At 42.5% G+C, this 27,244-nt stretch overlaps 7 protein-coding genes across 7 annotated transcripts; 6 read left to right on the forward strand and 1 right to left on the reverse strand.

The window, feature by feature from the left end:
- Window positions 1-522: 522 nt before the first annotated feature.
- On the forward strand, window positions 523-2,240 carry PVX_124170 (sun-family protein, putative; the record flags this gene model as incomplete). Its single annotated transcript, XM_001617345.1, has 2 exons — window positions 523-758; window positions 983-2,240. 2 exons carry the CDS (start codon window positions 523-525, stop codon window positions 1,875-1,877), a joined length of 1,131 nt encoding a protein of 376 aa, XP_001617395.1. The 3' UTR covers window positions 1,878-2,240.
- Window positions 2,241-3,007: 767 nt separating this feature from the next.
- Window positions 3,008-4,052, forward strand: PVX_124175 (WD domain, G-beta repeat domain containing protein; the record flags this gene model as incomplete). Its single annotated transcript, XM_001617346.1, has 2 exons — window positions 3,008-3,981; window positions 4,025-4,052. 2 exons carry the CDS (start codon window positions 3,008-3,010, stop codon window positions 4,050-4,052), a joined length of 1,002 nt encoding a protein of 333 aa, XP_001617396.1.
- A 3,097-nt stretch (window positions 4,053-7,149) lies between these two features.
- On the forward strand, window positions 7,150-9,059 carry PVX_124180 (Negative elongation factor E, putative; the record flags this gene model as incomplete). Its single annotated transcript, XM_001617347.1, has 2 exons — window positions 7,150-7,239; window positions 7,362-9,059. 2 exons carry the CDS (start codon window positions 7,150-7,152, stop codon window positions 9,057-9,059), a joined length of 1,788 nt encoding a protein of 595 aa, XP_001617397.1.
- A 1,200-nt stretch (window positions 9,060-10,259) lies between these two features.
- Window positions 10,260-12,860, forward strand: PVX_124185 (hypothetical protein, conserved; the record flags this gene model as incomplete). The annotated part of the gene is made up of 1 exon (XM_001617348.1): window positions 10,260-12,860. One exon carries the CDS (start codon window positions 10,260-10,262, stop codon window positions 12,858-12,860), a length of 2,601 nt encoding a protein of 866 aa, XP_001617398.1.
- A 2,490-nt stretch (window positions 12,861-15,350) lies between these two features.
- On the forward strand, window positions 15,351-17,988 carry PVX_124190 (hypothetical protein, conserved; the record flags this gene model as incomplete). Its single annotated transcript, XM_001617349.1, has 2 exons — window positions 15,351-15,762; window positions 15,978-17,988. The coding sequence occupies 2 exons, from the start codon at window positions 15,351-15,353 to the stop codon at window positions 17,951-17,953; spliced, it is 2,388 nt and encodes a 795-aa protein (XP_001617399.1). The 3' UTR covers window positions 17,954-17,988.
- A 1,250-nt stretch (window positions 17,989-19,238) lies between these two features.
- On the forward strand, window positions 19,239-21,081 carry PVX_124195 (small GTPase Rab2, putative; the record flags this gene model as incomplete). The annotated part of the gene is made up of 6 exons (XM_001617350.1): window positions 19,239-19,666; window positions 19,788-19,926; window positions 20,200-20,283; window positions 20,454-20,655; window positions 20,770-20,890; window positions 21,035-21,081. The coding sequence occupies exons 1-6, from the start codon at window positions 19,618-19,620 to the stop codon at window positions 21,079-21,081; spliced, it is 642 nt and encodes a 213-aa protein (XP_001617400.1). The 5' UTR covers window positions 19,239-19,617.
- An 885-nt stretch (window positions 21,082-21,966) lies between these two features.
- Window positions 21,967-23,337, reverse strand: PVX_124200 (hypothetical protein, conserved; the record flags this gene model as incomplete). The annotated part of the gene is made up of 1 exon (XM_001617351.1): window positions 21,967-23,337. The coding sequence occupies exon 1, from the start codon at window positions 23,197-23,199 to the stop codon at window positions 21,967-21,969; it is 1,233 nt and encodes a 410-aa protein (XP_001617401.1). The 5' UTR covers window positions 23,200-23,337.
- Between the last annotated feature and the right edge of the window lie 3,907 nt (window positions 23,338-27,244).

Raw genomic sequence — 27,244 nt, forward strand, 5'->3', positions numbered from 1 at the left:
GCACCAAAATGGTGCCATGCGCTGTGTTACCCGCCCAACTGAGCGTCGCAGCAGGGAGGTCTGCGTTTGTTTTCCCCCCCTGTGAGGCGGCGCGCGGGGAGTAGTTCCATGTCCACTCGAGGGGGCAGCCACGTTGAGCAGAAAAAAAACAAAAAAAATAAATGAACGAACGAACGAATGCACGTGCCCATGTATGCTTTCCTGCCCCTTTACGCAACGCCACGAAACTTTGTAGACGTATGCACAGCTGGACAAAACGCGCGCATTGCTTTCCTCAAAAAAAAAGTCGCCTTTTTTAGCCCCTCCACAAATTGGGGCGTCCCATCAGCTCAACGTGCATGCCACGCGTTACCTAACCGATTGCACCTATTTTTTGAGAGCACGCGTACAGGCGGCAGCTGATCAGCTCTTCCCCCCCAATAGCAACTTCATGACAACCTCATGACAACCTCATGACAACCTCATGACAACCTCATGACAACCCCATAAGAACCCCCCCCCCCTGCTTAGCACAAACGAACCATGAACAGCGGCAGGCTGCGGCACATCGAAAATGCGCTGAACAGCTTCAACTTCATGTCCCCCCTGGACATTTACATGCGCCTGTACTTTAAGGCCAACAGCATAAAGAGCAAGGACAAGCCCTTCATCTCGGACCACGTCTACAACATTATCCGCAACAAGACGCTCCTCTCGTATTTGTCTGCCCCCTCCCCGCTCTACACCAGCGTGATTAAGACGTACTTTGCCTCGGACAGGTGGGTTTGCCCAGACGCGTAGCGCGGTTAGCGGCGTTACCGCGATTAGCGGCGTTAGCGGGGTTAGCGCGATTAGCGGCGTTACCGCGATTAGCGGTGATTAGCGGCGTTAGCGGGGTTAGCGGTGATTACCCCTGATTAGCCCCGTTTCGCCGCGCCGACATAGCATCCACGCTCCGCCCCTGCACCGCCCATACACCGCTCATACGCCGCTCCCCCCCCAGATGGAAATACGAAATGAACAACGAGAAGATCCCCGCGCACGTGCGGTACTCGTTCCCCAAGGAGCTGTACGAGCAGCTGGTGAACTGCTACGGGGAGAAGAAAAGCCACACGCTCATGTCGATCCTCAACGAAAAGGCACCAGTGTTCCTTCGAGTAAACACAAATAAAATTTCGCGAAACGATTTATATAAACTTCTAATGAGCAAAGGAGTGTCCGTAGAGAAGTGTGTCAACTCCCCACAAGGACTCCTACTAACCAAAAGTTATATTTTAAAAAATAATAACGAGTATAGAAGGGGGTTCTTCGAAATGCAAGATGAAGCTAGCCAAATAGTGAGCTCGAAAATACCTGTACAGCCAGGTTACAAGGTATTAGATTTCTGTGCAGGCTCGGGGGGAAAAACGTTGGCCTTCTCTCCAAAAATGGAAAACACAGGAAAGGTGTATCTACATGATGTAAGAGACAAAATGCTATCACAAGCGAAGGTCCGCCTGAGGAGAGCAGGCATTCAAAATTATATTCTTCTACACAGCAACCACATTTTGCTAAACAAATTGGTTGGCTGCATGGACACGGTCATCGTGGATGCCCCCTGCACAGGCACAGGTGCCTTAAGGAGGAACCCAGAAATGAAACACAAATACACCAATGGTAGGCTCTACGAATATGTAAATTTGCAGAGGGAGATTTTCCAGCGGGCTTTACTCTATTTGAAGAAGAATGGCAAAATTGCCTACATCACTTGTAGCATCCTTGACGCGGAAAACGTTCATCAGGCCAAGTACTTTTGTGAAAAGCACAACTTATTTTTGTCCGAACCTCCTTTCCATTCCTTGCCCCAGTCGAAGTCCATGGACGGTTTTTTCCTCGCCATATTTGAGCGCCGCGAGTGACACAGTTGCGCAGTAGGGCAGTCACGCATAATGGTGCACTTCTCCCTGGGGAGGTCGAACGAACGAATTCTGCTGTGCCATTTTGCCAGTCCCCACGATCGACGCGTATGTGCCACAGCTTGCCACATTTTTCTCCAAATTAGCAGCGAACGCTTCCCCTTCTGCATATGTAGCGCCAACCTCTTTTTTTTTTCCCCCGCCGCGCATTTTCCCCGTCACTTGGGGATATTTCGAAGCGGCCATCCGTTCAGCTTCCCCCCCTTGGGAATATACCCCCAGAACAGTCAAACTCGCTCACAACTCGTACGTATGATTATATAACACCGCTCTCCACTTTGGTGAGTCGTTCACCCCTGTTCAGGCGAATGCACTTTTTAAAACAAAAAAATATATATTCCCTTTGAAAACGCGGGGCGGGGAAGAGAAGCAAATCCCTGCGCGCAGTGCGCACGTGGTATTGCCCACCCGCACGTTTGCAGATTTATGTGCGAACGTATGTGAACATGTGATATGGCTACCCACACGGCGCCGCCCCCTCGTTTGCCTCTTTTTTTTTTTATATTTTTTCCGCCGTTTCAACGCTCAACGAAAGCGCGCGCCGCTGCGGCAGTAATTGGCGATATAGTTATTGGCGTACAGTTAATGGCGCACAGTTATTGGCGTACAGTTAATGGCGTACAGTTATTGGCGTACAGTTAATGGCGTACAGTTATTGGCGTACAGTTAATGGCGTACAGTTATTGGCGATACAGCTACCGGCGATGCAATTCCCCGCGAGTGAGCGAGAGGCCGCCCCCTTTTGACGCCGCTTCACTGGCATGTCATCACCTGACCATATAAGCGCAGCGCAGGAACGTATGCGTGTATTGTTCCCCAGCCCAGCCGCTCACCCGCCCACCCATCGGACGATTGCGTACCGCGCGGGTACACTCACCTGGCACGCATGCGTTTGCGCGCACCGCTTGCCTTTTTTTTCGCTCGTCCGTTCGCGCGCAGCGGGTTTGAGGCGGCAGTAAAGCGGTAAAGCAGTAAAGCAGTTAAGTAGGCCGCTTAACCAACCGCTCGCCGCCTAACCAACCGCTTGCCGCTTAACCAACCGCTCGCCGCTTAACCAACCGCTCGCCGGCAAGATGAACGAACTGGTGGTGTTCGACTCGAACCACCAGAGGGCCATCAACGACTGCGAGCTGGACTACTACAGCAAGAAACTGGCCACGTGCTCGAGCGACCACACGGTGAAGGTGTTCGATGTGAGCCTTTCGAAGGAGCCCGTGTGCGTAGCAGAAATGCGGGACCACAGCTCAGCCGTGTGGAAGGTATGCTGGTCTCACCCCAAGTATGGGAGCCTCCTAGCCAGCTGCTCCTACGACAAGAGTGTAATCATATATAAGGAAGTCCATGTAAATAAATATGATATAATTTACCTGAACAACGAACACAACAGTAGCGTCAATTACATAGAATGGTCTCCACATGAATATGGCTTGCACCTGGGGTGCGCCTGCTCCGATGGGCACATCAGCATCATTTCGTACGATTTGGCCAAAGGATCAGCCGAAGGCCAATGGAACAAGTACAGCGTGAAGGCGCACCTCAACGGAACGGCCTGCATAAGTTGGGAGAAGACCCATAAGAATAAACACACAAATGAAGGGACAGCAGCTACGGCAACAGGTACTTCACCCGCCGCTGTGGGAGATCCTTCCAATACATTCCAACTAGCATCAGGTGGCTTCGACAATCAAGTGATCATATGGGCGTTCGATAATAACACGAAGGAATTTCAAAAGGTGCACCAAATGAAGGACAAGCCACACAACTCTCCAATTAAAGACATCGCGTGGAGACCCAACCTGAATAACTCCACCAACATAATCGCCTCATGCTCAGATGAAAAACTGGTAATTCTATGGGTAGAGGACATAGGGAACAATCAGTGGAGAAACGGGCAAGTCATTAAGGTGAAGGATAGCATTAGTAAAGTGTGCTGGTCTCCCAATGGCACCATCCTGGCCATTGCCTGCACAAATGAAAATGCCTATTTGTATAGAGAGGGGTTGGACGGCGTGTGGGAGGAGGTCTGCAATTTGGCCGACAGTGAAAAGTTGCATGCGCAGATGGAGGCGCAGGAAAGGGTAAGCGATCAGGTGGGGGCGGTCACTACAGGAGGGGTAGGCGGTGTAGCCGGTGTAGGCGGTGTAGGCGGAACGGCCACCCCCTTGGCGAATGCGCCAACCAACCAGGTAGACCCCTACGCCGCATCATACGGCAACAGCCAGAGTACTAACAGCGAACCCCCTAGCGCGCTAAACCCGGTGACGTCCCAGACCAACTATGGCAAACCCTTCCCCAGTACTGTAGGGGTCAACCCTGTTGGAGCTCCAAACAGTAGCGTAAACCCCCCCGGGATGGTTCGAGGTGGGTTAAATGCTATGCAGACAAGTAATAGTAGCAACCCGTATGGCCAGACTGTCTCTCCTCCCATGGCTGCAGGGATGATGCCACCCCCCATGAAGAATAACACCCCGACAAATCAACAGAATGTTACACCCAATTATTTAATTCCTCCTCATAAGAAAACGAGTGCTTCCAGTATCACATCCAATGTTGCCAGTTACCCCATGGGTAGTACTCCTATTAACGCTGCAGGACTTCCGCCTCCTCCTCCACCTCCTCCGGTTGCTCAAGACCAGGGCAGTGCCCCCTATGGTGGTTTGAATTATCCCCCTCCACAAGTACCCACACAACAGGGAGGCGTCTCTGCGCCGCAGTTCCCCGCCATTCCCCCCCCTGCAGGCATGCCAGCAGTGGGACCCATGGGTTGTAAGCCGAGCATCCCCGGACCGCCTCCCCCCCCCGGGGGACCACCACAGCAGGCGCAGCATCAGTCGCATCAGCCGCATCAGCCGAATCAGCCACATCAGCCGCATCAGCCGCATCAACCGCTTCAACCGCTTCAACCGCATCAGTCGCACCAATCGCTTCAACCGCCTTTCCCCGGCACGATGAACTTTGCCAAGCCCAACAGCCCAATGCCGCCCGCCCAATTTCAAGGCGCAAATGCGAACAAAACAAATTTCAGCGCACAACCGATTTCGCCTCCTCCTCCACCCCCTCCCCCATTTGGCTCGACGCCTCCCCAACAAGGACCCCCTGTGGCCAAAGGAATGAACAAAGCAAACACCTTCTCAAATTATAACCCTAACGTGATGACTCCACCCAACGCCCCCCCACCAATGGGCACGAACCCCCCAGGACCCCCTCTCAAAAATGTGAGTCCCCCAGGGAGTAGCTACCCCCCGATGAATTACTCCCATCCACCCCCACCTCCTCCCAACATGATGGGCGGTGACCCCGGTGCGAACCCGCCCCCCAATGCGCAGTACGGCGCGTACCCGAGTTATAACCCGCCCCCCCAGTGAGGTGCGAACAAACGAAAAAGGGGGAAGTCAAAAAAGGCGCGAAGGTGCGAAGGTGCAAAGGTGCAATGGTGCAAATGTGCAAGCGTGACGGCGGGGTTGCCCCGCGAAAGTTGGTCAGTGGGACAGAAAAGGGCAGATGAGGGGTGCCACGTAGACGCAGGAAATGGCGCCCCACAAGAAGTAGCAGTAGCGCAGCAGCCGTAGCAGCGCGCCTTCGCGTCACTCCAGCTGAGCGCACTTGGCAACTCGCCAGTCGTCAGTCCGCGGGTGACCTTGGCAGCAACAAGGCGCCTCAGAAATGCGCACGTGTGTATCTGCGCAAGCGGCGAATTGACCAGCGTTTCCATTTGTACCCCCTTCTCAAATTTCACGCCTCCTTTTTTCTTTAATTTATGCCTATTTTTATAGCGCACATTTTTCCTTTGCTTTTTTCCCCTGCGGTTGTTTTTTAAAATGTGTGCAATTGGGATGTGACTTTTTTTTTTTTTTTTTTTGCGAAGCGCTTTTTCGTATTGCCTGTTCAGGTAAAAAATTGTAAACATTGGACAAAAAAAAAAAAAAAAGGAAAAATAAAACAAAATAAAACAAAATAAAACAAAATAAAAATGAGAATAAAATAAAAATAAAAACAATAGTAATGATAATGAAAAAAAATACTCTATATAAGGGCTACCCTTGTGGGGGATCTATTCAAACATACAACCAATTAAGCATCGCGTAGTGCCCCATGTGGGTGTCCATTCAAGCTTCCCGAATGGGTACTGTTTGGGGGCATCGAAAGGGCGTCTGTCTGTCCCTCTACCGTGTATCAGTTTCACTGTGCAGGTATTTTTTTTTTTCCGCCGATCAGGGGGTGTTGTTCCTTTGGCGTGCTTAGCAACAAGGGGGGAGAATCCCCAGTGGTAGGGCAAAACAGTCATAATGGCGACGATCTTTCCTGCTCTTAACATTTAGCGATTTTGAAAAAGGGGCAACATGTGACATGTAGCACGTAGCGCGTGTCAAACGTTGACTCTACCTGTTAATCTCCACCAACAGGTGGGCGCGTTGCATGCCCAACTGTGCGACTCCCTTTTTTCTGCATGTTTTTGTTCTCCACCCCAGGAGTGTTTATCTCTGCCGCCAACGGAAAGGGGCAAAGGCGGCCCAAACAGAAAAATAATGATGAGCCAAACAGGAATCGATAACGCAGTAAGGAAAAAATATACATGGTGAAAAAAAAAAAAAAAAAGTGTCGAAATGGAACCACACGTAGTAAGCGTTTCTTTTCTTTTCTTTTTTTAAATCCGTAAGAGAAAAAAGAAAGCTTGGAAGATCCGTTTTTACCCAACAAAATAACCATTTACGCGTTTCCGTGATGATCTACGTGCTGTTAACTTCGCGCGGGTGCTGCTGAGTGATTCATACTCGTTTTTTTTTTTTTTTTTGTTTCATTTGAAAGCCGCGAGGCTGCAAAAAGGAGGATGTTCTCGTAAAAGGAGATAACGCCAAGCCGAACAAATACTTACGGCGCTAAGCTTCCAAACGTTTTTTCTTTTTTATGCAAATGCAATCCTACAGGTAGGCAAGTGTATGCGCATATAGAAGAACGTAACTCCTGGCGAATGCTTTTAACTTTGAGCGTTTTGAACGGGGCTGCTGAACGTTGCTCGCGGCGATGTCACCATTTTTTTGTACCCCCCTGGGCGGTAATTTAATGCTTGCTACTCTGTGAGCGTTTGCCCCCCTTTACGCCGAGTACCCACTCGGGATAGCAGCGGCATTCCGGTGGCAGTTACGCTCTGTGGTCTCGCATTTGCGTTGCTGCGCCATCCCATATGGAGTAACTTTTGAGAAAGGACGCCCAGAAAATGTCTCAAGAAAATCCGGATGTGCTTTTCAAGGAGGAGCGGAGCGAGCTCCTCGAGGGGAGCCTGAGTGACCACCTCAGCGAGTTCAAGGTGAGGGCGCGCACCCGTACGATGAGCGCCAACTGCACATCGCGCCGTTCATCACACCGTTTATCTGACGTTCACCACACCTTCACCACATCGTCTACTTCTTCCCCTCCCCCACCGCCCAGAAACGGGAGCACGTGTACCTGGCGTGCATCTCCTCGCTGGAGAAGGAAATTTGCCAGACGCACACCTACCTGAACGAATGGAGGAACATGCACATGTACGAAGACGAGGAGGGCAAGGCCCCCAAGGAAGACCTCATCAACATCAACTCACTGAGGAACCTGCTGATAGACCCATCCATGAATTTAGAGATAAAAGAATTGAGGCAAAAAATTTATGAAGTAACGAGGAAGTGGAATCTCGCGGAGGAAAAGCTACAAGGGTTTAATTTCGACGCTCAGGCAACGGCAGGACAAAGACTCATAAGTAAGTGCAAAAAATTGCAAGACGAAAACTACGAGTTGGGAAAAACCCTGGAAGAGAATACTCTCCAACCATTGTCCATACAAATAATTAATATGAAAGAGCAAATGCTTTTTTATAAAAATGAATTAAAAATTTTAAAAGAGTTAAATGCTGACATTGATGAAGATAATGAGCTGTTAAGTCAGCAGCTGGGGGAGCTCTCCAAAAAGTACACGCAGATTAGTAAGGAGAAAGCTGAGCTGGAGGAAAAAAATTTGAAACTGAGGAACCACGTCAGTGCGCTGCAGCTCAAGTTGAGGGCGCAGGGGGGAAGTCACCGTGGGGGCAGCCACGAGGGGGCAAGTCACCGTGAGGGCAGCCACCGTGGGGGAAGTCCAAGTCACAGCAGGAGGAGTCACGATAGGAGCAGTCGCGCTGCAACTCCACGCAGTAGGAGCAGCCACGCGTATGGGAAATACCCGGCGGAGCGCCGCCACGACACGTTCTCCTCCCGAAACACCTCCCTGCACAACAACAACCACAGCGGTAGCCACAAAGTAAGCCAGGCGAACTACGAGGATAGCCACCGGGGCGGGGGAGGATACTCCAAGTATAGGCAAGACGACACGCACACTAACTTCCACGATGATGAAGAGGAGGATGCGTGGAGGGAGGGATACAAAAGGAGTGACTCCCACCTGAGGGAAAGGAAACATAACCCAGAGGATGACACCCGCACGTTCTACAATGATGAAAACTACAGGAAGAGGAGCTCCGAGGAGAGCAGGGAAAGGAAGTATAGGAAGCTGGACCGGCACCACCACAGGGATAGGAAGGCCGACAGGGAGAGGGAAAAGGAAAAGGAGAGGGAGAAGGAGAAGGAGCGGGAGAAGGAGCGGGAGAAGGAACGGGAAAAGGAGAAGCACAAGCTGAAGGATAAGGAGCGGAGCCGCAAGGAGCGGGGGCGCGAAAAGGACAAGGATAAGGATAGGGATAAGGATAAGGATAAGGATAAGGATAAGGATAAGGATAGGGATAAGGATAAGGATAGAGAGTCGGAAAGGGACCGCGATAGGGATAGGGATAAGGAGAGGGATAGGGAAAAGGACCGGGATAAGGACCGCGAGCGGGACCGGGACAAGGCCAAAGAGAGGGCCAAAACGAAGGAACGCGAAAAGGCGAAAAGCAGGCACAAAAGCAAAAATAAGGAAAAGGGAAAGGGCAAGGGAAAGAGAGACGAAAACTACGACAGCAGTAATTACTCAGAACCGAAGAGAAGAGCTACCAAGGATCATGGGGATGACCGTCGGGACCATTCCAGGGCGGACAAGTTTGACCACTCCAACGCGTCTAAGAATGGGGATGCCGATGATAAGGCGAGTGAGTTCGACCGCTACGTCTACCTGCACAAGTGACCGGGTTGGCCTTCCAAAGGGGGTGTTCACTACCAGCAGTGTGGCAGCGTTTGCGGTTATAGCGGCTCCTTAAGCACTCTTTTGAATCCGCCCCTCCCCTATTTTGTCCTCCATTTAGAACCCCTTTTATAACCCCATTTAAACCCCCTTTTTTTTTTTTTTTTTTTTTCCCCTTTTTTTGCGTCGCTGTACCATTGTCACCTTAGTGATTATGGTGCACCCTTCTGCCCATCACACTGATGCGCTGCACAACCAACATTAAAAAAAAAATATCTCATTTGAAATCACATCTCAGTTTTTACAATCCCTTCGGGTGTACGTTTGCCCCTGTATGGAGAAGCCTTCTGCGACTGGAGGGCTTCTCCCATTTGTGTATAGCAGCCCCCCCCTACCACCATTTGCAGCTGCGCTACCTGCTCATCACTTGGTAAAATTTGCCAAGGGGAAAAAAAAAAAAAAGAATTACTTTACCCAGAGAGGGGCGAAGCAAAAAGCATGCCCCTGCAAGCTCACCCAACTTAACTTACAAAACAAACAACAAAAGTTAAGCACTTCGCTCAGGCGCAGTTGCCGCGACGGGTGTGAGACAAAACTGGCAGGAAGGGCTATTCTTCCAAAAATGAGCAACGCCACGAGGTGGGAAGACCACTCAGGGGAGTTAAGCGACATACCATTGCAGAAGCTGTAGGTATATTTTTGTGAGACCCCCCACCGCGGGGTGAACTCCCTTTTCCTTCGTAATACGCGATGGAAGTGTATGCAAAAAATGAGCATGCTGCTTTGCAGAACATTTTTTATTTTTTTATTTTTTTCTCCCCCGTTTTGCTGCGTTCAAAACTGCTTTAAAACCCGCTAAGATTAATGGCGGTGTTTTTTATCCCCCCCCAAGTGGGATTCACTCAAAGGGGAAATTTTTTTTTTTTCCCGAAAGTGCGCTTCAAATGTACAAAAAGAAAAATAACATAAGAGAGGTTAAAAGAGGTGCCACAACGGATGGAAAATTAGAGATGGCATTCGAAATGCTGCCAAGGTTAGATGCGCCATTTTTATATTTTATTTGAGGACATTCTTTTCACTTGTCATGAATTTTTTTTTTTTTTTTTTTTCAACTTCCAAACGGAAAGTGCCATTATAAGGGGCAACGCACAAGGTTGTACATTCATTTACAACGCTGCTGAGCATTTGTAACCCCGCCGAAATATGAAGATCAGGAAGGGGAAAGTCAAAACGAATGAGAGGGACTACAGTTATGGGGGGGGATTCGAAAGCTACGTGTACTCCAAAGAGGTGAGCAATGATGTGAAAAGCTCGCTAATCGAGGGAGAAAAACTCTCCAACAAATTTCGAAACAGAGGACTGACCAGGGACAAAAGGGCAACTGTGAACACCGTGCTGGATAATAGAACGCTACTTATTTTAAAAAAGCTCAAAGATAATATGCTGAACGAGATATATGGAGTGGTCAGTTCGGGGAAGGAGGCCTACGTCTTCAATTCGCATAAGTACCTGAGTGAGGAGGAGCTCCGGGGGGTGAAGCAGCTGCTGCTCAGGCGTAGGGGGCGCGACGGGCAGGATAGCGGTGAGCAGGATAGCGGTGAGCAGGATAGCGATGGGCAGCATAGTGATGATCAGAATGGGGGTGATCATCATAGTGAAGATCATCATAGCGATGATCAACATAGCGATAATCAACATAGTGACGATCTACATAGTTCCGATCTACATAGGGCCGATCGACATAGTGACGACCTCCCTGGCGGGGGAGGCGCGCGCAGGCGCGTCCGCTTCGCGCACGAGAGCCTGTACAAGGTGTACCACCTGAGCAGGCACTTCGATGAAGAGGGGGCGCAAAAAAGGGAGGAAGGGGAGGAAGTGGAAGAAGTGGAAGAAGGGGAGGAAAGGGAGGAAGTGGAAAAAGGGGAGGAAATGGAAGAAGCACAGGATGCGAAGGATGCGAAGAACGCGGAGGGGAGCGCGCTAGACGAGACCTACGACATAATCGACAGAATGGGCGAAGTGGCCCCCGAGGCGGACGAACCCAACTGGGACCCTTTCCAAAACAAGAAGGTGGCCATCTCCTTCGCAACGAAGGTGTACAACACATCTGTGCTGGTGTTTAAGAAAAGGTCCCAGTACATCGAAGGAGAGTTCCGCTTCAGAAACGCCTACACCAAAAATACCAACCCAAGGAAAATGGTCAAACAGTGGTCAGAAAAAGAGTTCCGGAATTTAAGGCGAATATTAATATGTGGGTTGAGATGTCCCTATCCTTTGGTCCTAAAAAGTAACGTCATTGTGATGAGTATGTTAGGTAGCCTAGACAGTGCTTGCCCCAAAATGAAGGACCTTATTTTGAGTCCCTTAAAATGGAAGGAGCTATACATTGAATGTATATGCATTTTGAGACAACTGTTTTGCAGCTGTAAACTTGTTCATGCAGATTTTTCAGAATATAATTTGCTTTACTTTTATAACCACATCTACATCATCGATGTGTCTCAGTCCATGGAGCACGACCACCCCTACTCCCTGGAGTTCCTAAAGAGAGACTGCGTAAACATCACCAATTTTTTTAAGAAGAAAATTGGAACCCTTCAAAATGATATGCACGAGAGTGTGGGTCAGTTGAACGGCATGCTGCACGGGGCAAAGATTGACCAGGAGGTCTCCATAAAGAGTACAAGTGGGGGGAGGGGTGAAAGCGCTTCGGAAATAACGAATGGTGTGAATGATACCAACTGTGAGAATGGCCCCGCGCAGGAGAATGGCCAAAACCCAGGGGACTGCAAACCGAGCGAATCCTTCTACAGCCACGTGCAAATTCTGCCACTCAAAAAGCTGTTCGATTACATCGTTTCGTCCAGCCTACCCCAAGACGTTACCTACTTCCTAGAAAGGGACAAAAAGGAAATACACATGGACCCCTCAGAAATTACCTACCTTCAAATTTTTGGCCTAATAAAAAACACCACCCCAATACCCAAGCTGAATTTAAGGAATATAAAAAAAAATAGAACATATTTTGAAAAGCTAAAAAGAGCCACGGCCTATTATGTAACAAAATTTTCTGTACAGAATCAGTCCCACATAAAGAAGCATGCCGATAGGAGCCAAGTGGAAGAACAGATCTTCCTAAGTTCGTGGATCCCATCACATTTGAACGAAATAAAAGATATCAGGACAATTGAAAAGGATCTGAAGCTTTTGAAGAAAGGAAAATCCATGGTCAGCAATTTTATTTCGAATAATTATCACACGGAGCGTTCTAAGCATGCCCCAAAAAATAACACCTCCGTGGAGCATAACAGTTTGGAAGGAGAGAGTCATTCTGATGCAGCCACTGGGGCGAAGAACCACATAACAAACGGTGATTGCACAGTAGATACGCAAAAGGAAGAAATAGCTGAAAGTTTTACCAAGACGTATGCACAGAAGGAAGATTCAAATGATGGGGACAACGGGGGGGACCCTTTCGAACAGGGTAAGGAGACATATAAAAACGGTGAACACGAAGGAGTGGGTGAGTTAAGCGAGAACAGGTCTCCCAAGTCGCTTGGAAAAGTGGCACCTTCGAATAATCTACCCGATGCACACAAATCAAACGCAGCCAATGACGAAAACAATTTTGTGAACAGCGAACAGGAGGAGGAAGTCAAGTTTAAGGGAATAATTCCCGAGGGGGTAACGAGAAAGGAGTGGAGCAAATTAGTGAAAGAACAAAACAGAGAGAAAAGAAAGCACAAAATTCCAAAGTACCAGAAAAAAAAGAAGAAAAAGAAAGCCCACTTGAAAAAAAAATGACAAAAAGGGGGGCCAACCGGGTAAGGCACCCCAGAAAGGCGCAATTAAGCAATGTAAAAGAAGCATATAAATAATGTGCTACGTTTTGTAAAAGCGTGAGCTTATGAAGAGACGTATACTACACCCCCGTTTCCAGTTGCAAGCGCTAAAGCGCACAGACAATTCGCAAAAAGGAACCCCCCAAAAAATCAGTACTATGCAGCTGTTCACACAACTGATGGGGGAATGGAAAAGGCTGCGTGAATTTACGATTGATAAACATCCTAATTTTTTGCGATTATGGAAGGGGATTTCCTGTCAACGAATTTTCAAATCACAGCACTGCTAAACAAGCGCAGCCAAAAAGAAGTCGGCAGATTAAGAATATTCTGACCGTTCATATTTTTTTTTAGATATTATGCAACAGCTAGCTGTCAAATTTTTTTTTTTTTTTTTTTTTTTGAGTTTTACAATTGCCTCCGGAAATTGGCTAGCTAACTGGGATAGCCCGAAACCGTTTTAAAGTTCTAACCACAACAACGTTTGTAGGTTGCCCTTTTTAAATGATGAATTTTTGTAAACATGAACCATTTCGTTGTTAGCCATTTTGCTGCCATTCATTTGTGTGCATTTCCGAGCGTGTAAGAGTATCTACGTGCGGGGGACCCATCGCACGAGTTGTCCACATTGTGTGCAAGGCGCTGGTACCCCTCCCCCATGTAGCAGCTGTTATTTTTCGTTTTCACTTTTACCGCTTTAAAATGCTTACAAGAAAAGGAGGTTTCCCCATTTTGCTTGCCATGCATGTAGGAAAGATTTTTTGTTTTCTTTCTTTTCATGTATTCTTCGCACATTTACAACTTTGTTTTTTTATATTTGTCCTTTCTTGCACACGCCATTTTTACACCCCCAGATTATTCTTTCTTTTTTTTTTCTTTTTTTTTTTTAAATTCGTCCCAAACGCACATGCGCATTAGCAGTTGTGCACTGAGCACATGCCCATGCAAGTGGCCTTTCCCCGTGGGCCCCTTCATAACACATGTGCTGAATTTGGCATACATATAGAAAGGTTAAAAAGAGCGTGGACAATGATAAGAGAAAGAAATGCCGAAGCTTTCAAAATCGTTTTGAGCGCATTAATTTGGGCAGTTGAAGTTGTACCCTTAATATGAAAAAATAAAACTTGAATGCAATTATAGCTGTGCATTTTGGCGCCTTCGAGGTTTTTCCTTATTCGGGGAAAAAGTATTGTTAGCTGATTGTTCACATTTAAAACGCCTTTTTTTTCTCCTTCTCATTTCAACTTAATTGGAGCACATTTTAAAAAATGTGTCTTACGATCTTTTCCTTTTGCTAAATTGTTCCCATAAAAATGAACTTCCGCAAGGTAGCACAGGTAAAAAAGGGGTGAACAACAGAGCGTTTGCTTTGAAGGGGCCTTCCTTGTTTTTTTTTTTGTTTTTTTTTCAACACATTTTGGAAGCATTTCTCTCGCTTCATTTGTGCTTCCTTCACGTTTACCCCTACGGACTGTTTTATTTCCCCCCAGTTTCCCGTTAGCCATTTAGGGGAAGCCAACCACAGACAAGGCGCCACCCAGTGTGTCAAAGTAAAAAAAAAAAAAAAAAAAAAAAGCAGAAATGATGAAACGTTTGCGCAAAGTGGGGGAGAAAAAAAAGAACTCCTTCATTATTGTTGCACACCATGAGAGGACTGTTCCTCGCCCTTGTTCACTCCAGGAAAACAATGGAATAACAAAATTTTTTTTAAAAGACTTGATAAAGGAGTCGTCCCTCAAAAATGGGGCTGCTGTATCGCGCGAAAAGGAAGAACATGAGCGAAGAAACGTGCAAAAGGATGTAAGGCGAATTTTACCTCTACTTTTCCCCTTAGAACGGAGCGGCACATGTGTAACCGTGCACACCGCACCTGGTACACATCTACACAGCACACGGTTTGCTTCTTCTTCAAAATAGGACAAAAATCAACCGTTTAACGTGACCTACACTTGGGAAACGGATCCGATAAGCGGGTTCAGGTAAAAGCATAAGCAGAAAAATGCATGTGCCTCTCGACGGAGGCAAATTATGCCCTTAACTGGTTTCACTTCCTCAGGTTCATTAATGTTTTAAACAAGAAGGATAAAAAAAAGTTGGGGATTCAATGTGAGTTGAGATGAGCCTGTACCGCTCAGATGGGAAGAAAATACATCCACATGAGGGTATTCTACTAGCATGTCAATTAATAGGATTACCCTTTTTAAGGCGCGTGCTCCTTATTGGGATCCTCCCCCCTGGTGCAGGCATTTACTGTAGAGACAAACAGTTGTTCAAATTTAAAAGAAGCGTCTTGTACCACATGGTGACTTTTGATCATGGTCTGAAATCAAGTGTCATGGACGAATTAAAGGTGCCCTTCTATCTTTCATGCGCATTTGTTGCATGTGCGTGGTGATATGGGTGTCCCTATTAGCGCTCCTACTCGCTTGCATTCGTGTGCATGTACATGTACATGTTCATATTTTTTTTTTTTTCTTTTTCTTTTTGCAAGCTGAACGAGAAGAACGCAGATGAACGGTCAGAGTTTATCAACAATTTCAATGCGGAAAAATGTGCACAAAGGAGAGTACAAAGTGGGCCAGAAATTTTGGAGAAAAGGGGAGTGGAAGAAGAACCCGAAAGAAAACACACAAAGAAGTGTTGCAATAACTACGAACTCATTAAACTTGAAATAGAATTTGTGGCAACTTTAAATGTATTAACATGCGAAGAATTGGAAGCACTGTTTTGTTTTTTTTTCCCCGAGAAAATATTTTCATTTAGTGAATGTACAGACAAGGAGATCATTATTGAGCACTTTTTGCAAAACATAAGTTCCGTTTCGGAGAAGTATTCCTCCCTCATTAAGTCGGGTATGTGTTTGGGTAAATGGGCATGCAGGTGGAGCCAACAGAGGGGCACGCGTGACGAGGTGGAGTGTTACAACGTGTGATATCGTGTTATAACGTGAGAGGACACATCTCTCGTTCTGTTTTTTCCTTTTCCCTATCGTGTCATTTGAAATGTATCCCATTTAAGATGAGTGCCTTTTTTTTTCTTCTTTTTTATTTTGCCCTTTGCGCTTCCTTCCCCCTTTTAGCATATGATGAACCCATACTTAACAAAGACGCCAAATGTGCCACTTTGCAAGAATACCTGAATGGGTTAAAAGCTTCGGGGGAAGCACAGAACAGTTGTGCGGATGAACCAAAGGTAGAAGGCGAGGTGGTCTCTCACGAGATAGACGGTAAAGAAAGAGAGGGTGTAGAAGGGGACACCGGTGGAGATGGCGCAAAAATGGGTTCAGATGCAGCAGGTGAGATTACTGCCATTGAAGAAATTCCGCAAAATGGGGGAAATGAAGAGCATGGAGCGATGGGCGAAGGGGGGGTGGATCCAATGCGTAAGGCGGCTAGTGAGGCTAACCAGCTGACCTCCAGTGTGGCCAACGAACGAACCGGCGAAGACGCCGCCAAGGTCGTAAAAAGGAGGAGAACGAAAAAGCCAAAAGGACTAGATGCAGGCACAGGGCAGCTGAACCCAAAGAATCAGATTCTGATAAACATCAGCGATTGCGACATCTTAAAGCACAACGATAAGATATTCATAAACTTGAGTGCTCTTCGGGAGGTAAAAGCAGACGCGGAACGGAAAGGGGAAAATGACGCCATTCTCATTGTTAGCGGCTCAGGGGAGGCAGGCACGAGCGGGGTAGAGCCAGGCAAGGTGTGCACGAACGAGGTAGAAACGAATGAGGTAGACACGCATGAGGTGGACAAGAACGAGGTAGACCCCGTAACTACTAACCCCCCAACTGCTGACCCTACTGCAGATGCAAACGCCAACGAAACAGCCCCCTCGGCAAAGAAAGCCTCACCAGAACGGGTAAGCAACCCTCAAGCGAACGCAGCATCTACTGGGGGTGGCCACGAGAACGATGTGAACCCCCCACTCAGCGTGAATAAGGAGGCCAAACGGTGCAGGAAAAAAAAAGACACGAATGAAAAATGCACTACGCAGGTGGGTAAAAAGGCCCAAACGGGGGGGGAAAACTGTACGGAGGGAAATAGCCAACCGAAAAAAAAGATAAAAGTAGATGACCTGCCAGGAGACAATTCCGCCCAAACAGAAGAAGGCAGCCCGAAGGGGATCCTTCTTAAGGAGAGTAGCAACATAAGTGGTCGCCCAGATGAAGATAAAGTAAAAAATGGCAACACAAATACGAGCAGGGGAAATTCCCCCCAGAGTAGCAGCAGCGATAGTAGCACCCCTTCAAAGGTCATGGACGAAGAAAAAGAATTTCGCTCCAGTGACGAATTAGTTCATGCAAGAAATATAGAACAAGATGAAGACACAAATGACATGAAGGGTGATGCGGCAGATGTGCATCACAGCGGGTTGGGAGAGACACACGAGAAGAACACTACGCCGGTGGACCAGGGAGGACGCGTTCGGAAGGTGGTCCCTTTAAAAGGGGCTGCTAAGATGACGGCTGCTAAAAAGATTAACAGGGAAGAAAACGTAAAGGGGAAAAAGAGGAAAAAGACAAATAATGACGATGAAGGGAATAAAGCAAATTACTCTAAGAAGATAAAATGCCCCATTGGGAAGAAACCCAACTGCCCCACACGCCATAATGAGATTCACCAAAATAAAAAGACCCCACCGAACGGTAGAGGAAAAGCAAGCAAACTTAACATGCGGGGGGGGGACAAAGCGCAATGCAACGCATCACAGCGGAATTCTAAAAACTTAAAAGGAGGCAAATGTGTAGGCAGTACAGGTGGTAACGGGGCGCTAAGCTGTGTTCACAAAAATAGCATTAAGGGAAAAGTACCTACTAGGAAAAAGCCACATGTTGATCACTCCCGTCATGATGGGAACAATCATTTGGGGGGATCGAAATCCAACGCGTCACTGAAAAGGCAGTTCAACAGCATATCTGCAGAGGGTGAAAATAGACGCAATTCTGCAAAAATGGGAACCAAGCAATTATGTAATGTATCGAAGGATAACATAATTCAGGCTGATGCCATGAACTGGTCGCGCACACGTTCTTGCAGACTTGGTAGATAGGGCATGGGGGGACATTAACTTAGCCCCACTGGGTGGGGATACTGTCTTGCGTGGTTGGCCTGTTTTCACCTTAACAGGGGTTATAAAGTTCCGTTTCGTCCTTCTCCCCCATTTGTTTATCCGTTTTTACGTTCACCCGTCTGGCAAATCTGACGAGTTTGCGTGCGGTAGTTCGTCGGTTTCTTCGCTTAGTCCGCTTGAACATTTTGTATTTTTTTTTTTTCCCTCAATTTGCTGACCTTTTTACACATTGAGAGGTATGCCACCATATGGGGAATTTTTTTTTTAAGTTCAGCGGGGAAACGAACGTTCCGCAGTTGGCAGTTGGCAGTTGGCAGTTGGCGGTTTGCGGTTAGCAGTTTGCCGTGTGGCAAAGCTTTCACATTTGTCCCCCCTCTGCGAAACGTTTCACGATGAACATGAACAAGTATTACGTATGAATATGTATATATATATATTTTTTTTTTTTTTTTTTTTTTTTTTTTTGCTTCATTTGGGGCCTGTTTTGTTCATACACGTAAGCAGAGTTGTGCATTTTTCTACATTTTGTGCATTCTGCATTGTATATTCATTCACGGCATGGGTTTTGTTTTGTTTTGCTTCCGTTTGGGGCCTGCCGCTTGGCCTTTGTGCCACGTTTGTTTTTACCCCTTTTGCGACGCCTCTCCCGGTTTGTATTTTTTTGCAACAAGTGAGCATACCGAGCGTGTATACATTTACTATACACTCACATTTGTGTGGCGCCTGGGCGCACTGCACGATTGGTTGTACATACGCGTATGCATACGCTGTACAAGCGGATATTTGCCAAGCGCGCCGCCCGTGTATACATATTTACGTATTATGCGTGTTATACGTATGTACCCATGATGCAGAGCACAACTCGTATTCGCAAAATTGCAAATACAATTCATCGCTTTTGCTTAAAAGTATTTTTGCGAAAAAAAACAGAGGGTGGGAAGGAAAGCGATATTGACAAAGCTAATACGCACAATATATATATATATATATATATATATATAATATACATAACATATATAATATATATAATATACCTATATGTATAATGGCCGAAAGCGCACGTACTGTATGTTAACCATTTCATATTCTTTAAATTTGTGTTTTCATGTTTAACTAAAGTACCAAGTTTAAAAAGCATATAATAAGCAGGCGGCAGGCCAATAGATTGACAAAAAAAAAAAAAAAAAGCGTTTAAGTTGTTTATACTTAAACCCATAGCGCGTCATATGTGTAAATTTTTTTTTTTTTTTTTTTTTGTTGGAATATATCAATATGTATACTACGATAAAAGTGAAGGAGGAGTCACTATAGAATAAGTCAGAAATTAGATTTTAACACGTTATAGTTAAATGCTATGACGTTTTAAAGTTGTAATTGTTTGTAAATATTTTGAGCAAGTTTAGAGATTAAGCATAGCATACCTTTGCCCAATGATAATAAATTGCTTCAACGGATAATCAAACATATTAAGAAGAAGCAAGAGAGAACGAACGAGCGAAAGAAAGAAGCAACGAAAGAAAGAAGCAACGAAACAACGAAGCAACGAAACAACGAAGCAACGAAACAACGAAGCAACGAAACAACGAAACAACGAAACAACGAAACAAACAAACAAAAACAAAAAAAACCCAAAGGAACAAAAAATGTCTCCCTATGAATACCTGTTTAAATACATAATAATTGGCGATACAGGTAATTCGAAAAGGAAACCTAAACGAACACATCGTATTACCAAATGGAGAACATAAAATGTGTTATTAGAGTCACCCCAATTCATTGCTATTATTTTTTTTTTTTTTTTTCCCCTTTTAAGGAGTTGGAAAAAGTTGTCTTTTGTTGCAATTTACAGACAAGCGATTTCGAGCTGATCATGATTTGACCATCGGTGTAGAATTTGGGGCGCGACTAATCAATTTAGACAATAAGCAAATTAAGCTTCAAATATGGGACACGTAAGTGGAGAAAATGAAAAGAGTTGTGCATGTTCCCCTTCGTGGAAGCGGTTAAATGGGTGACCTTCCTCGTTGGAAGTGCCATTTTTGTTGAGTTTTTTTTTTTTTTCTTAAGCAATATAAATTCGTGTGAATAGTGTTTAGTGTTTAGTGTGTAGTGTGACCATCGGAATGGCCTCAATGGAGCCACACCTACACAAAATCCCGTTTGACATCACCTTTGCAACCACATTTGACATTATGTGTGCGACTCGTTCCCCCATCTCGATGCAGCGCCGGCCAAGAGTCCTTTAGATCCATAACACGGTCATACTATCGGGGAGCAGCGGGGGCCCTATTAGTTTATGATATTACTCGGTAGATATGTATAATTTTACTTCAGCTGTGATGGAATGTGCACACCCATTTGTGAATGCAGTGCCGTTTTGCGAGCACCCCGTATTGCATGTATTCCGTGTAATAGGTGGCAGTAGTTGAAAATGTTTTTTTTTTTTTTTTTTTTTTTTCTCCGTTCACCTTTTTAACAGACGAGAAACGTTCAACCACCTAAACAGATGGCTAGATGAAGTGCGACAGAATTCAAACCCGCATATGGCTATCATTCTGGTGGGGAACAAATGCGACTTGGAGAGAAGAGAAGTTTCAGCCGAGGAAGGGGCGCAATTTGCTAGACAAAATGGATTAATATTTTTAGAAACCTCAGCCAAAACGGCGAAAAATGTGGAAGAAGTAGGCAGCATTTCGTATCTTGCCATGTTGCATAAATTGAACGGTGTGCATGAAGTGCAGTTTATGCGTTATATATATTTTTTTTTCGTTTTTTTTTTACCCCCTTTTTTATAGGCCTTCATTTACACCGCAAGAAAAATATATGATAACATCCTGGAGGACGTGTATGACCTAAGCAACGAGTCATACGGAATTAAATATGGGCCCACCAATCAATACTCAAGAGTGAAATTGGGTAAGCCCTTTGCCAGCGGGTGCGTGTTTTTTCTGCCTTTCATGAGTTTGTCGCCCGCTCGGAATGTGGACGTGCTCGTGTATGTACATGTACGCATTCCTATGCGCACATATGCATATTGGTGTACCTTCCCCTCCCCTTAAGACATGCCCTCGATGCCGGAATCAAGATCATCCTTCAGCTGTTGTTAACCTTTTGTTGTAACTACTGGCCTGCTTTTTTACAGTATTTCGATATCTTTGATGATATCCATTTGATATCTTTGATGATATCCTTTTGATATCTGTGTTGATATCCATTTGATATCCTTGTTGATATCCACCGTGATATCCATTTGGATATCCATTTTGATAACTTACCTTCTTTGTAATTAAACATTTTTCATAAAAAAAGCGAAAATTGGGTATTTTTTTTTTTTTAAAAGTTATATTTTAATGAAAATTTATTACATGATTTAACGCGTTGTTCTTGGTTCTTTCCTCCTCTCCTTTTTTTCTTTTTTAGTATATGTATATTAATTTGTCCATTTTCATCCAAAACTGCAATTTTTCCCTCTTTGCTTTTTTTTTTTACTTCGAAATTACTTAAAATATATTTATTAAAATTTAAAATAACGAAGAAATGAAGAGATGAAGAAACGGAGAAGTCGCAAAATATTCGCACCTTTCCGTTTTGTTTTTCTCGCACCCATTTCGCGTTCCTCAGTGAGGGGAAGTGTATTTTAAAAGTATAACTGGGAAAAATGTTATACGGTATGTTTTTGCGTGTGGTGAATACCACGTGGCAAGTAACACATGATGGTGTTAATTTTGCTTTACTTAAAAATGGGACGTAAAAATTGGAAACGAAAAAAAAGGAAAAAACTTCACAGTGTGTGTGCCAGTAGAGCACACGTACCTTAAAAAGAAAGAAGAATGTGTAATAACAATAATGAGGCGTATGTGGCAAAAAATGTGTGCATTTTTTATGAATATGTTTAAATGTTTATTTTTATTCCCAATTGTTTAACTATTTTTTTTTTTGTATGTGTGCCCCCCAAAATTCCATGCTGTCCTTTTTTTTCCCCTTTTGACGTTTTAACTCGATTCGTCGTGAGCACTTTGAATAGCTTCATAACTGTGTACGCTGTAGCTACACACAAAGTCATTCTCGCAAACGTCGTCGAAGTAATTATCATCAAAATCGCTGTCCGTAAAATCATTCGCGCTGAGGTCATCATCACTGTGTTCGCTGGAGCAATCACACGAAGAGGAGTAGTTCTCGTTTAAGTAATTTTCGCAGTACACATTTTGCGTCATTGTTGTTTCTGAGTTATAAATTTCGTATATTTTATTTTTTCTTTTTCTTTTCTTTCTCTGCGTGTGTTTTATCTCTGCATCCGTTTGGTCCCAATCTTCTTCCTGTTCGCTTTGGCTACACGCCTCTCGTTTGTCTTTTTCTCTTTCAAGTTGCTTATCGTAGTAACTTCGTGGAGATACATCAATTGCTATATCTGCACATTTATTTTTTTCTTCATTTAAATGATGGTTCAAAAATTTATATTCCTCGGAATTTTTATACGTAGTTGCGTTTACATAGCCATTATAAAGGTAGCAATTTTTTATGCTCTCATTCACTTCGTCCTCGTCATATTCAAGGGTTTCAAAAGATGGCATATCATTATCTAAGTATGAATTGCTGTTTAAGTCATCATTTTCATTCGTTCTTCCACAATCGCTTGACTGCGTGCTGTTATAATTCGATTCGCACGTAGAATCATTATTCTTCGAAAGAAAAGAGCCATTGAATGGTGTTTGTATGTGTGTTTCATCATATAGATCAATTACATAATGATCATTTGGATTTGATGAGCACATGCTTTCATGTGTGCTTTTACTTGTTTTATTTGTCACTCTGTTAATTTTGTTTTTTTTATAACATCGTGGTGTGGTGATGCTGTACTTCTCCATTTTCGTGCTGATCATTTTATTTTTAAAAAGGAAATCACATATGGGAATTTTTAAACCACTAATCTTGTAGTACTTATTACACAGCTTCGTCATTGCATTGCTATTATTCACACACTTCGCCCACAATTTTATAATTTTGGTTGTCACTTTGTTTAACAGTTTGTGGAAGTTACCCCTACATATCAGCTTGAAAAGTATTTTAAGTGCTCGCTTAATTTCTCTGAACCTTAAGACTGCTTTTCGCAAGCCCCTCTTTCCCAACAGCATGTTCGGCACCTTCGAAAGCTGTTTCCACAGCATCTTCTTACGCTTGTTATAAAAAATTAATTTTTTCCTGTAGCTTGAACCATAATACTGCATTTTGCAAAGAATTATCCGGCAAAAAGGGGGTGAAATAAACAACTGGGTGCGTTGGCGGACTGATGAACGAACGAATGAATGAATGATTGAATAAAGGGGCGAATTATAACAAAATGGTTTTATTTTAAAACTTGAGAAGTAGGCGTTTAAAGGAACTTAAACAAAGTAACTAAAAACATGTAGGCGTGGCCATTCGCTTAAGCACTGTCATAAAATTGGTGTATTTTTAACGGTTAAAGTATACGCGCGCAGGTATACATACTTTCACGTAAGTAAACACATGTACGCGTATAAGACTTTAAAATGCGGCAAATTCTTCACATAAGGATAACAAATTTAAGACAAAAAAAAACGCAAAAAAAGTTGATTTTTTTTTTTTTTTTAAAACAATATATTTACGGCACCAAACGTTTTTTTCTTTTTATGAATAATTGAAAATAACTTGTGAGTAGAAAAAGAGAAGCCTGCAGAATCAAATCAAGTACACAGATTTACAAAAAAAAGAAAGGAAAAAATTAGATCATTTCAAAAAAAAAAAAAAGAAAATTTTCAACTTTAAGAATATATATAATGTGAATTTATATTTTTTTTAATTAGCTAGCTTTTTTTTTGTAAATTTTTTTTTTTTTTTACAAATTATATATATTTTCCGTGTGCAAGAAAAAAAAAAAAAAAAAGAGCCTTACGCGTTCATATTATTTGACTTGCACGAACTTTAAAATAAAATTTTGTTAAGATTTGTTATTTTAATAGGGAAACTATACAACGGGAAATTTTCATTTTACAGGAACCCGTTTTAAATATAACCCCGCATACTCATTTATTGTATAGGTGTGAAGTTTAAACAACTTTCCCCTCTACCCCTTTCGCTAGCTTCTTGCTTAAATATGGTAAATTGTGAAGAGCTTTTTTCTGTTCATTTTACAAGAATTATTACGAATGGTTCACATAAAGAGGACGTTTATAAATAATTTCGAAAGGCTCAATAGAAAAGTGTGTGTGTAATTTCCGTTCCTTGTTTTTAATTTTCCACGAGAGAATGAGAGCCCACTAGCGCACGAGCACGCGAAAGAGCGAATGAACACACGAGGATAAAATCTTTTAAATTATTGAATTTTTCAATTTAGTTCATCTCATTAAATATACACACAAACATTTTTTTTTGTTAAATATTTTCTTTTCTCTTATCCACAAAAATTGAAACATTTTTAAGCAAAAAAGAATTACAACATCGGGTGTATAGCAAACAACATCTCTATGTACTGTCAAACGTGAACGTACACTTTTCCCTCACCTAAAAATTTACAACAGTTTATTTTTTGTTACAGAAGACGTTTTCTGGATATTCAACGCAAAAAAAATATATACACTGGTTAAATATTCGTGTGCTGTTGCAAAAATATATATAATATATTCAATTTTTAGATTGCTCTCAGTTTTGCGCTATCCTATAGAGTTCATCAGATAAATGCTCTAGTTATATTTGTTTTTTGTTTTTTTCCTTTTATTAAAACATGTTATTTAGATAATCTCTTGCGTAATGCACATATAACACAATTTTACATGAAGATTATTATCCCATTTTTCATCAAAGTGAAAAAAAACAAATACTATTTTTTTGCATTCCACACAATTTTTACTTTTCCCCTGTGTACTTGGTTTGTACACTTTGTAATATAAAAAGGGATTATATCTGAAAAAATATTCATCTTTGGTAACTGAAAATTAGGATAAGCAAAAGTTCTTACGCAGCCCTCTCATTGACTATTTACCTAATAACAACTGGTTCTATGTTTTTTGTGCTCTGTTTCGTGTTACACCGTTTGTACCTAATTTCTTTCTGAAATCGTGAAATTAATAACATAAAATATATGAATAAAATGAAAAAAAAAGAACCTAAAATTAAAGTTTTCGCTAACACGTATAAACACGTTTTTACGTTTTTAAATAAGATTATACGTTTTTTTTTGTCTGGAGGTTTCCTCAAAATAAAGGGGAAAAATAACATGAAAGTGATTTTCGCAAATAAGGTTATTACTTAAGTTTTGTCATATGGTAATTAGTAAATACCATTTTGTTGAAACTTGCATAAACGCACACTGATGTGCTGAAATTATAAGTGCGTACAGTGTCACTAAAAATGTGACTAACAAATAAGTGCTCAAAAAAAAAATGGAGACCTTTTGCAATTTACCCTTAATAAAGATGAAAAATAATATAACTGCATATGAATGATGTGATATGATAGCATTTCGGGAAAATTAACCTTTTTCTGTGAAGTCTTTTCCTCTTCATCCAAAATCATCACAAAGGCGTCAATGTTTACAATTCCGTTATACCTTTTAAGCATAGTACTAACAGTTGTTCTATGCAATTTTCACTATTAAAAATAAGCGCTCTTTAAGATTAACAAAAATAAAAATACATTTATAATTTACATGTCTTTCTATTGTCTTATCCATCCTTTAACCTTTAAATGGTTTGTTCTCTTAGTTCTATCAACTTCAGTCCACCCATCATAAACTTTTTCGTGAAATGAGCATAACAAAATTGTTTTGTTAAACAGCTTTTTTTTACTGTATATGTATTTATTAATTCATTTGAGGGGAGTATTTATGTCATAATGGAATGGCATTGCAATAAGTGACTGGGAATTTTTCAAAATTTTCATATGGTTCATTCAACCAGAATAATAACTACAAAGATATGCCATTTTTGTTCGTCTTTTTATTATCATATTAGTGTTTTATGATGAACACCGTAATTAATGGGTAATTAATTTTTAACGATTTAAAGTGTAACGCGCAATAACAACAAAGGGGAAATTGGTTTAAGTTTTCAAAATATTGTAAGTAAATCATTCACATACAGAAATTTTATAGGACGAATGTCTAAGTAGTCGTAGTCATAGAAAAAATTACAAGACAATTATTTATGAAATACACCTAAATATGTATTCATTTTTAAAGATAAAACGTACAAACCTAAAAAATATAAAACGAACATTAATTCGTTCGTTAGTGTTAACATGAGCCCTCAAAATTTTTTAGGGATAAGTGACAAATCACGGAATATACATATTTAAATTTGTTAATACCCTCCCCAGCACATGATAACCTTATAAATGCATTTTTTAAAATAAATTTTTATTAAGAATTATATAGAAGCATTTAATATAAAAATTAAGTGTAAAGGTGTATACAAGTGTTCAATCGTGAAAAATTGCTAACTAAAGGTCTCCTTATACTAATTCTTAAAAATGAATATATAGTATATTAAAATCAAATGAAATATATGCATTAATAAGAAATATTATAGACGATAGCACACTAAAAAGACAACATTACTAAGCACACGGACTCAAATAGACCTCTTAAAAACGTCGAAAAACATTTTGTAACATTTTGTCCATAAGACGTAAAAGAAAATGTTGTAAAAACTAAATATGAAAAACGTTTATTAAGAACAAAACCATAAAAAGGTTTCTTCATAATGGGAAAACCACATGATTATTGTTCTAAAATATAAGTGTACGGTATTTTATAAATTAAACAAAGCTGAAAAAGAAATGTTAAATCTTCGACAAAAAAGTTGGCAAATGTAACTCAAATTTAAAGCATTTATTACTGTTTCTTTTTTTTTTTCTATTATGAAAAAAGGAAATCGCAGTGTAACAGATCTTTAATATTCAGAAAAAGGAAAAAGACATATAAGTTGGTAATGCAAAGAAATGGTTCCTAACTATATAGGATATCTTGTACTTGTAAATGAAAAAAGGGAAGCAAAAATATGTACGTTTAATTGATGCTTAAAAGACATTAAAAGAATTGTCTATAAGATAAATACAATAAAAAAGACAACACATTTTTTGATGGTTTCCCTCTTTTTCTAAAATTTTCCAAGTTTTTATTAGAAAATTTTCTTTAAACGTAATTATGTTTTTGAAATAAGCGCAGTTGTTATGCTGAAAAACTTACTCTAAAGATTATTCTTGCATTACTGAATTGAACAATATTCAATAATTCTGCAAGAATGTTCAAATTAG

The sequence above is a fragment of the Plasmodium vivax genome, chromosome 14 (genome assembly GCF_000002415.2).
Source record: "Plasmodium vivax chromosome 14, whole genome shotgun sequence".
Lineage (NCBI taxonomy): Eukaryota > Apicomplexa > Aconoidasida > Haemosporida > Plasmodiidae > Plasmodium > Plasmodium vivax.